At 36.6% G+C, this 11,167-nt stretch overlaps 2 protein-coding genes and 1 pseudogene across 5 annotated transcripts; 2 read left to right on the forward strand and 1 right to left on the reverse strand.

Moving 5' to 3' along the window:
* The first annotated feature begins 255 nt into the window (after positions 1–255).
* On the forward strand, positions 256–3,216 carry LOC143462688 (uncharacterized). Of its 2 annotated transcripts, none has more exons than XM_076960931.1 (8): positions 256–355; positions 706–892; positions 952–1,178; positions 1,250–1,280; positions 1,789–1,886; positions 1,985–2,200; positions 2,331–2,493; positions 2,595–3,216. In XM_076960931.1, exons 1-8 carry the CDS (start codon positions 322–324, stop codon positions 2,686–2,688), a joined length of 1,050 nt encoding a protein of 349 aa, XP_076817046.1. In that variant the 5' UTR covers positions 256–321; the 3' UTR covers positions 2,689–3,216. The 2 variants fall into 2 exon arrangements, with proteins under 2 accessions (XP_076817046.1, XP_076817048.1); XM_076960933.1 differs by having other exon boundaries at positions 1,792–1,886.
* Positions 3,217–3,448: 232 nt separating this feature from the next.
* Positions 3,449–7,173, forward strand: LOC143462404 (HAUS augmin-like complex subunit 1). Of its 3 annotated transcripts, XR_013118167.1 has the most exons (7): positions 3,449–3,647; positions 4,658–4,832; positions 5,728–5,995; positions 6,413–6,529; positions 6,594–6,738; positions 6,824–6,982; positions 7,017–7,173. XR_013118167.1 is itself a non-coding variant. In XM_076960559.1 (6 exons), the coding sequence occupies exons 1-6, from the start codon at positions 3,612–3,614 to the stop codon at positions 6,926–6,928; spliced, it is 846 nt and encodes a 281-aa protein (XP_076816674.1). In that variant the 5' UTR covers positions 3,449–3,611; the 3' UTR covers positions 6,929–7,173. The 3 variants fall into 3 exon arrangements, 2 of the variants coding, with proteins under 2 accessions (XP_076816674.1, XP_076816675.1); XM_076960559.1 differs by having other exon boundaries at positions 6,824–7,173; XM_076960560.1 differs by lacking the exon at positions 3,449–3,647 and adding an exon at positions 4,368–4,508 and having other exon boundaries at positions 6,824–7,173.
* Positions 7,100–10,421, reverse strand: LOC143462405 (catechol O-methyltransferase A pseudogene; annotated as a pseudogene).
* Positions 10,422–11,167: the final 746 nt, after the last annotated feature.

Genomic DNA, 11,167 nt, shown 5'->3' on the forward strand with positions numbered 1-11,167 from the left:
ACTATCAATCAGATTCAACGCTGTAAACTGTCAATCATATTCTACGCTGTCAACTGTCAATCATATTCTCCCCCGCCAGTCATGATAAACACGAACTCTTTGGCAAGTTAAAACGAAGATTACAATTGAAAACAAATTGTTTATCTCTGGCTTCATGATAGGTCAGAGATAGGAAAAGTTTCAAGCGGGCTTGGATGGAAATTGGTGCAAAATTATCTCTTATTTGACAAACGCAGCGCGCTTTCTTATCAGGCGCGGAGTTGATATAAAAAGGATTTCGATTAAATTCTAGAATCAGTGGCGGAGATTGATCACAGCAACATGGAGCTCAAAGAAACTGAATCACCTTTCAAACGTAAGTTGAAGATAAACTTCTGTTGCTATCCTTGCCACGGGGAGCGCAAATTAAGACTTAGCAATAGATAAAAAACTTAGTAAGCTTTCTAGTTGAAAGTCTAGAATTGTAGATAGGATTTCAAAGAGCGATTGATCGATGAAGTTACAGTTACAAATTTTAGAGTTGATGAACCATAAGAGTCACGATCCCCTGGCTCGAATAAACTTTGCAGCAGTTTACATTATTCAAGAGATGTTTTGATGATGTCGTGTAACATATAGGCCTAACATAACTTCATAGTTTTTTTGTTAAATCACCTGAAGTGTAGACATGAGGTTGAATGACGTCATTACTTTAACTTTCTCCAGTCACATCGTTTGAGACGCCGCTTCCTTCCTTTCGACCCCGGAAGTTCTCATCGCCATTTGCTCACTTTCCCAAGCTTCAGCTTGGGACGACATCTAGTAGGCAAACGTCTTCTCGGCTTCTCGCAGATTCCGGAATAGGATCAATCTTCTCTGATTGTGTCGTAAACAAAAGCAAATTATGTCCAAAGTAAGTTATGATAGTTGCGTAATATCAGGCACATGCCACGAATGTGTTTCACTCAACAGGTATCACAACGAGGGTCTATGCGAGCTCGGACCGAACTGTCCCCTGGTCCACGAGGAAAAGACTGACTACTTCACCTCGTTTGACCCCACTGCCCCCGAGTTTTTTCCTCGCTCAACACAAAAATCTTTTATGACGTCAGAAAGCTTCGACCAACCTTGGAAAGTAGCTGAGGGAGACACATTGGCTCGTGACCTAACTAACCTTGCATTACGTCACAGTCGCTCTGGTAAGTACCCTGATTCGAGAGTCGATTGATACATTGAATTCTCACTTTCACAGAGATGGTTAATTTATCAGGTGGAGATTTCATGAGTCTGGGTGAAGATAGGTGAGCGCACAATTTGCTTGTTTTCTATCAAAATTGCCATTTCTTCTTTCAAAAGATTTTTAACAATTTAGTCGCCAGACTTTAACCGTCGGTTTTATTCAAACTGCGTTACCAGGTTTTTGTCCATTGTAGCACGTTGGTGTTTTCCATAATAAGAGCTATCTAGATTCTTTATAGTCAAATGACGATAAAAGATGAGACACTGCGTTGAATAAAACGATCTTGAATAAGACAAATCGAAAAAGTCTCGGGTTAATAAGGATAAAGATAATCGAACTTGATTTTGATGAGTTCAAAGCCGCATGCAGTGAAATTGACCTTGAGGACACGTCAAATATATCGGTCACTTGTAGTCTCCCAGAGTAGTTTGCTTTGAACCCTGCAGTAATAACAAAAACAATGTATTCAAAGTGTTAAGTATCTAGCAAATAAAGAAAATGTGAGCTTACATCTATTATAGTTGTGTTTTTGGAAACTTCTTGATGTTTAAAAAAACATACTGCATCAGCAGGTCACGTGATCGTAATCTAACAGCAGATAGTTCGTCATTTGAAAACGACGTCATTCTTTGTAAGGCGTCATCTGAATCGTCACAAACGTTATCAGGTGCACTTATGAACTAAGAATGTAAAACACATAGGTGCGGAAATGTTTTGTGTTAATGATGATGACAGTAGAAATGACGTCATAATGGTCAACTATAGGTAGCAACGAACAACGTCGCCGTTCAAGCGGACTCAAGTTTAAGACGGAGCCATGCACCACATTCCACACGATCGGAAGTTGCCCCTACGGAGATAAATGCAATTTTTATCACAGCAGCAAGGAGAAAAATATCGCTCGGACCAAAACTCGTCTCTGTAAAAGTTGGAATTCAACCGGAAGCTGCAATTTTGGGTCGAAATGTGACTTCGCTCACGGTACGTTCTTAAGTATTGACCTGAAGTCTCAACTGTTTACAGCTTACCAAGCCAGCCCAAGCAAACACAAGATCAAAATCCTTAACAGAACAAATAATGGCTCATTCATAAGTTTGTCTTGCTTTCTCAGGTTCTGATGAACTCAGTGTAAAATTCAAAACAAGACTCTGCAAGGTTTTTCTTTCAACCGGCAGATGTCCGTATGGAGCGCAGTGTACATTTGCCCATAACGAAAAAGAAAAACGAAAAGACATTTCCACCGTCTACAAGTTTAAGACAGAGATTTGTGAACTGTAAGTTTACCTTGCAGTTTAAAAATAAAATAGATACAAATGTACGTTCATGTTTTTTTTACTGCATTTAACAAAACAATTAATACAATACTTGAATTTAGATGGCTCATGGGAAACTGCCATTTTGGTTCCGTTTGCCACTTTGCACATGGAGCAAGCGAACTTCAGTCAAACCAAGAATTACCTCAACTATAGAAAGACATTTTGTTGAAAATCTTCAAGAGTGTTTATTGCTGTGATTTTTATGCACGATTTCTCACATTTGTTTTCTATTTACTAGCAATGTTTTTTGTTTCTGTCCTTCTGTGAGAAGGATGTTCACATTTTCACTACAGCAGTTTGAATAACATTGAATTCTCTGCCCCTGCACTCTTTTATACGAAAATCCTTTTGTAATATTTTGTAAAATGACATTTTTGTATCTATTGCTTTTTACGGATTAAGACAGCAGTTGCTTTTTGCAGTAAACTTTCAGTTAATTTTATGTAAAACAATTCACAATTAGCTACTTTTTGTGTTGCTATTTCAACAACCTCTGTGTTGGTTAATTATGTTGCTTGCAATAATATATTTTGCAGGAGAGCTCCATCAGATTATTAGTTCTATTAGCCATGAAGCTAACTAAATTGACATCTTTGCGTTTTTCAGTGGTATGTAGCAGTTGATTTGTTTTTCTGCAACCTTCAGTTTCTTGACGTTTTACCGTAATAAAATTTCTTGCATGCATTATACCACATGGCTTTTAAACATCTTTTAAAAACATTTTTGCTTCATCCCAGTAAATCAGCTTAGTTTTTTCAGCACGGTTAAAAAAGTATAAGTTGTTTATTGTTTTGGCGCTCATTAATTCGATTTCAAAAAGGGGGATTATTTATATGATTCTCTTTGAGTTCGACTTGGGCTCATAGATAGCCTATAGTGTAATACAAACATCAAACATGCATATCATATCATGTTTATTCTATTTCTACAGTATGCTTGGGCTAGGCTAGGTGATCAACCTGCAAGTTATATAAATTATATAAATTGCTGTAATATCGGTGAAGTGGGGCAGAAATTTTATTATTGGCTACGCTAAGCACGCAATGATTTATTAATGTTGTCTGAAGATTATTGGCATGGACCACCAAGATTTCCAAAGTAAACTCACACAGGTCAGCAAGAACAAATAGTTCGTATTGTTTTCTAGCCTAGGTCTAGGTCCCCGACTTGAAGTTGGTAAGTTAGCTGTTGTGTTTTTTCCCAAGAAAATTGATGTTTAGAGTATTGTATTGTACTGTCTATATGTTTTGTATATTTAAAGAATGGCAGTGTGGTTGAAGTAGTGCATAACTTACACACACGTCTTGATATTTCTGAACACTCTTGATATAAACACACAGTGAGCTATCCAGTTTTCAGCAATAACCACTAACAGCCAGGTGCTACTCGAGCAGTGATATGCTGCTGTTTGTTATGTCGTGAACAGCAGCATGTCATTCACTGAAAAATAAAGAGTCAATAACAGGGTGTTATTTGAAAGAAGCAGGCTGCTGTACAACAATAACATCCGCTCTTATCATAATGCTCAGCTGCCTTGTTAAATTGGGCCTACTAACCACAAACGCAAAATTGTATTTTACACCATTGCTATTTACAGTTCGCCATTTATTCAAGTGTTCAAAAAGTTTGCTTGAAATTTATCTCGGGTGTGCAGCTGCCACGAAATACAGACCAGTCTGAGTTGAGATAAATTACATCAACTATTGATTTTTCTAGAGTTTATCGTGGAAATAGTTGTTGAAGCCTTTCATCGTAATAATATTTCGAATAGTTTGAGCTGTCTATTGAAAGCATTTGCATTGCAATGAGTCAGATCGTAGAAAAATAATGGAGATGTTGATGTAGAATACATTTCTATGCAGTTTGTTCTAAAAGTTTATGCCTTATGACAATTTTATTGATGACCGATTAATATTTATTGGAACCGAGTTGTCGGGAAATTAGCAGATGACTGAATCAACCCTACTTAGCAAGTGTGTTAACTTTTTATTGCTTTTTTATTATGAGTTTTTCTCATTTTTAAAAAACATTAGCACCCGTTTTGTGCGTTATAATCTCTGTACCTTTCTCTGCTACCAGTGTTTAGTTGTGAGCGAAAATATTTCTTTGTTTTTTAATTTAGATCCAGGAATGGTTGAAAAGTGTGTTTGGCATCGACAAGGTTCCTCCATTTGAAGTAAACAAGGAAACTGTCACGGCGCTGCATCAAATTATGACTAAGCGCAAACAAAAGGCAGACGAGGATGTTGAGATGAAGATGCAGATGGTCAAAGAGACAAAAGAATTCATTGCAGAAAGTTAGTCCTTAACTTTATGGACAGCAACAAGATGTAACGTATTTATCATTGGGTGTGATGGAAGATGTTCCTGCACACCAGATGTTTAAATATTCTGCCCAAGCATACAAGCTCCCACTACCTTGTCGCACAACTTTGAGGCAAAGATTTGTGCACTACAATTTTATTTCTAAGTAATCTCCACTAAAGCTGGAATTAATGCTCAATTGCAATTGAACTAAGACGTGTAGGTCGTAAGAGTTATATGTTCAGTTAGGCGTCATGTGAAAATATTAGCAATGTAAAGCGTTGGAATTGAATAAATTACGATTGTTATAAGCATAAAAAATCTGGTAGCCCAATCATTTGCGTCCGTGAAGTTACGATATCCTCTGGACTGCATAGGCTACCCTTCAAACCGGTACCTTACTGGTTGGGCTACAGGCTGTCACCTATCAAGCTATTGGAGGTTAAAGCAATCTATACAACTGTAACAGATACATACGTGATATATATTACAGTAGGTATTGCTAAATTTATAAATTTACGAATGTTGTCTGTAATTGCCTATTACTTTACAAGAGCCTTGATGTATGTCACAATTAAGGTGAATTTTGCAGTTTTCTTTCGTTTATAATTAATTATCTGACCAAGAATTATTTTTTAAAACTATTTTACCAGAACACTGAAGGCATAAATTTCTTTCATAAAGATCAACTTATTTTTGGACTTGCTGCTCACTTTAAAGCTGCTCATAGGTCATGAAACTTCAAGAAATGTTAGAAATAAATGTAGAAAATAACCATCAGTAGAAAAATTTTTCTTGGTTTCAGTTTGCGGCAAGTTGTGTTTAGAGCATGCTTGTGATGTCATTGTGCTGGGATATTTACATTTCTGCACACTCGATATTTTTCAGAACAAAGACTTCAAGAAGTAATGAAAGAACTGGATTTGCATCCAAATGGGTTGTCGTCCACTGCTGCCGTCTTTCTTAAAAGTTTATCAAAATCTTCTCTTGAGCTCGGAACAACGAGAACAAACCTGCCCGGCTTGATTTCATCACTCAACGAGTTTCAGAATAGGTTTCAAAAGGCAAAAAATGATGTGGAAACACTGCAAGAGTCATATAATTCACTCATCAAGTCCACGAACGAGTCAAAAGAATGGAAAGTGAATTTGGAGAAGTGAGTCATGAACTGAAATTTTACGATAATTTGTTTAAAATAAAAAGTTTTTGATAGATGACCGTTATTAATTTTGTCCTGCACTCGGCCTAGAGATACGTTCTCCAGAATAAATGATCTCAAAGAATTTGAATCGTTTTCTCACAACTGTGTTTTTAAAAAGCAAATCTTCTGATCGATTTTGTCATATTTAGTGTACATGATTGGAAATTTACTGTACAAAAGCTGGCTACTTCGTATAATGTTATTGTGCTCTCTATATAATATACATATCATATCATGTATATAAGTTGGATCTATTTTGTATAACTGTATATTCAAACTTCATATTATGTTTAATTATTGTCCCATGTAGTGCAGAACACTTTCAAATGCGTTGGAAAAGTTTTAACGATTGTGTTTTTCCACTTACGACAGACAGTACGAGGAGTTGGAGGCCATGTTGCCTGCAGAGCAAAAGGCTGTTGAAGTGATGAGGAAATCGGCAAAGTTCCACGCACAGAAGAGAAAGGATTACGAGAAGATTATTGCTGAGTCAGTCTACGTCTTGTTCTGCTGACTCATTTGATGCGTGATGACACGTCATTTCTTGCTGCAGGTGTGAAGACAGGTTGAAGGCATGGGGTTATTCGAACAAGCTTTCTCACGATGCTTTGGTTGAACTGGGCACGAAAGCCCAGGAGCTGAATGACAGGCTCAAACCATTCCAACTCCAGCTGGAATCTTACAAGAGCTTGCCTGCTGTGAGTTGCTCAATGTCTCCTCGTGCACAACTAGACAGTGATGTAGATTTTCATCTTGCTCAACTTCCGATCAATTTTATCAAAGGACATCAACTTGGCTCGGATCAAGCTGCAAGAGAAGACTTGTGAGCTGGATGCAATTGAGGAGGAACTTCATCTCGTGCTCCAGAGCATCAGCCTTGTTCCTTGAGGATCAACTTCCCAGATGCAGGGACGAGGGATGTTTGAGGCGATACCCTGATTGGCCCATCCTGCCGCACCCTGATTGGTCAATCCAGCCGGTAGTTGCGTTCTTTGATTTCGAGAATCATTATATCGCTTTGCATTTTGTGGTATTACATGTGTGCTGTGGTAAACAAACTTGTTAGCAGGCATTTTATTAACTAATTAAGTGCGGAAGATAAACAATGCAATAAACACTCAAAGTGAACCCAATATATGATCTTGAACACTTGAATTGGCTAGGAGGGATACAACACAAGCATTTTCATTACTTATTGCAGCTAAATTATAAAATTACACGTCAATACAATTGTTTCTAAGCACATAAGCAAGCAATAACTGGTATCTATGGCATTATGTTATATTTCAGGAAAACTTCATTGCAAACACAAACATGATATTGTAATTATGATCTGTTGCCTCATAGAGGTATGATAGATACATGCTATAGATATACTACAACTTTACTCTCATACAAATTAGAGAGAATTTGAAGTTTCTTATTTTGGATTTTGTGTCGGCAAAGAATAGTGCAGTGGTTCCCAATCTTTCTACACTGGGGGACCGGTAAAGATCTTAATAAAATGTTCAGTGAAGTGAATAGAACAGATATTTCTAATCTTTTTGTTAACCAAATTTGTCGTTGCAGAACTTAATGCAATATTTTGGCATAAGCTATGTATTTAAGACGAAAAATGTCAATCTATTTACATACAAAATCAATGTTATTCGGAAATTTGTATTACAGAACTTTTTGAAAGCTAGAACCTAGTTTATGATGAAACAATCATAAATGGCACAAAATCTAATACTTTCGAGGTCATCGGAAGGTCAGCCTTTATTATAAAACAATTTTGCGGCATCAACGACGACCAGATATGCCAGTTTTACTGCTGTGAATCGGCCAAGTGTAAAATGAGTTTTACAGGGAGTAACAACTTTGCAATGCTCATGAGTCCATATTAAAACTAGCTTGGCAGAAAGTAAGATACTTTGCAGACCGGTGGTTGGGAACCAGTGGAATAGAGCACATGATAAGAATGATATAAAATCACAATATGACTGAGCTTATTACATGGAACCGACTTTGTCCCACTTTAAATTATAATTCATATAAAATTCCAGGAATAATGCACTTGTTAAAATTATTGCACAATATTTAGTTTTACTTGAGTAATTTCATAAAGTTGAGGAAGACACCTAAATACAAAATTTGCCTTCAGTTCCGGTACTAGTGATTGCAGATAACATCAAGCGGAAGTTCCAGTGATTCAACAAAGTGCAGCTAAATTTTGAAGACAGACTTCTCCATTCCGTCGTCATTGTTGGTGTAAAAGTCCTTCTCTTGAAAAGCAGTGCACTGATATTTGGGGCTCTGTCTCACATATTCCACATAATCCTGGCACTCATCATCAAAAGTGTTGTCGGCTAAAATAACTGTTCCATCTTTTAAGAAACCTAATTCTTCCAGCATGAATATGTCCGGTTTGTAGCAAGATTTCCAATGGTCAATGAAAAGAAAATCAAGATGAAAAATTTGAAACTTTTTTGACAGCTCTGGGATAACATCACTGCTCTGACCAACAATTATTCTGATTTTACCCTCCAAATTGGCAAACTTGATTATTTTTCTTGCTACATCAGCGTAGGCTGAGTTTGCTTCTACTGTGTACAAGGTGCCGTCTTCACCCAGAAGTCTTGCGATTCTAAGGGCACTGTATCCAAAGTAAGTGCCCAGTTCCAACGCAATCTTTGGATCTGTTCCCATCATACAACTGTCCAAAATTTTTCCTTTCTTATCACCCACCGCGATACAACGTTCCACTGTGTAGCAGTAATTGTCCATGACATTGATAATGTTGTCAACATCACCGCGATTTGCGTTTTCTAAAACGTGTTTAAGAAGTCTCTGAGGAAAGTTTGGGTCAATCATCTTCTATGCCTGGAAGCTCAATACTTTAGCAATGAGTGCAAGTTCTGTGTAGTTAGATGCAACTAAATCACCAAAACAATTTTAATTTAGGAGTCTGCTCAACCGACCAATTTGAAATTTTACGTTTAAGACTTTTCATCCACACAATGTTGTTAATTGTAGTGCCAACTTCACTGTTGTGCAAACCGGGCTTGACACTGGGTGACGAACTGACGATACATGATAATCGCACAACATTATCTGTGCCTGATCCAAATTTGGGCTAGCTCATGTTCATTCATGACGAGTATCTTGTAACATCAAATTAAAATTAGAGACTTATACTTATTGCCACTTATTGAGTCGAACCGTTTTTATCTTTCAAGGTACTATTACAAAGAACTGTAATTTCTTTAAAAAGATCCATTTTTGTTATCAAAAGTTGTGCTTCTTGGGTTGTCATGACGTGCTGCAATCATTTCGGAATTTGACTCAAGACAAATTCTGTTATTTAGGACCTTTGACTGTGGGAGCCATAAAAAACCTGACTTCAGTCATTATAACACTGCAAGATTAGCATTTATTTTTTCGCTCCCCACAGTCAACGGTAAAAAAAAAGTATAATTAATTATAGATTGCGAAACTTTGACTACCCTATATTCCATTATGGAAAGTGTGGCACTTGCACGCACGAGGTTTATCAACGTGAATCCAAACTTTTCATGTCCACGCCTATTTATATAAAATAAATAAAGAAACGCTATTCACGTTTTTATAACTTCTACATCATAAATTTATGGACCAATCAAGGGTCGGACTACAACCGCACCGGTTCTCTTTATTTTTGCGCCAGTTTAAAATATGATACGTTTATTTACAAAGATAGTTGATTCGTATATTTTGTTGTGAAATCTTGCTGACGCCACATGATTGGGATTCAATTCCCATTCCCCAGACACTGTGCAGCTATGAATAGACGTGAGCAGGCGCAGCTGGGCTACGTAAAATTTTGCGTAGTTGTGCAGGCAGAAGGAGAGTTTATTTTCATCGTTTCATTTTATTAAACTAAAAAGTATCATAATGAATTTTAACATAATTAGCCTAATTGGTGTGGGGTGGCGAAAAAACCTCACATTCAGTTGACCCAGATTCTATTACAAATAAATTGAAACGGATAGAAAGCTGAAACTCAATTGATTAAAATAATACTGTAAAATAGGGATGGGCCGATACGAACCCAAACACGAATAGATTCGCCGAATATCGCCTTTATGGAAGATTCGGGCGAACACGAATACCAACAATAGCGAACCCAAATACAATATTACTTATAAATTTACTAACTTTCGTAAAAAATGATAATCTAGTTTCCCGACAATGCAAAACTAGAGTCAGCAGTAGGCTACTTACAACGAAGGTCGTTTTCCTAACGATTTTGCTTTTTCGATCGCTTTTTAAACACTATTTTTCGAAAGAAAGCGATTTGTTTATCGATTACGTCATTTTAAAAGCAAGACATGACAACTTTTGGAGGAAATTTTATTGTTTGGTTCTGATACGAATAGATTCGAGATTCGTTCGTGTCGATCTTCATGATATTCGGGTTCGTACGAACCAGAATAATCTTCCTCGCGGCACATCCCTACTGTAAAATAAAAACAGAAACGCACTAACAGCAGAATAAAATTTTTTTTAACCAAATCAAGAAATAATAATAATATGATGCAAAAGAAATTAATATTAATTGCCTTACACAAGACTACTTTTCAATTGATATGAAAAATATGTTTGAAACTTAATTTTTTTATATTATTTGGTAGTTTATTCCAAAATCTAGGTCCTCGAAATTTTAACCTTTTTACCTTTTACTGTTTTGGTTCAGGGCAAGAATAAGCCGTCCTGTGATAATCTAGTGTTATATTTGTGTACTGTTTGGATTTCGTTGAAAAAGTCAATAAATATTTGCAGACAGTGTTAATGGTGTTGGCCTACAATCTGTGATAATTATATGAATTAATGTAATATAAAATTGTGTACGACATAGAATTCTCATCTATTGAATCAGTGAAGCATAACACCGCGTGACGTAATCGATTGCTTCCCTGTTACTGTGCGTGCATTACGAATTATCACTTATCACTAGGGCAACCAGTTTTTTGACCTAAAAAGTTTAAATTTTGACCTTATTTTGAAAAACGCTATACTGATAGTCTCTACACTGTCTACAGCAACTTTCTAATCTAAAGCTGCATTTAAAAATGACAAAATGCTTTTCTAGTGTTGACTTTTTTTCGT

Source organism: Clavelina lepadiformis, chromosome 6, assembly GCF_947623445.1.
Source record: "Clavelina lepadiformis chromosome 6, kaClaLepa1.1, whole genome shotgun sequence".
NCBI lineage: Eukaryota > Metazoa > Chordata > Ascidiacea > Aplousobranchia > Clavelinidae > Clavelina > Clavelina lepadiformis.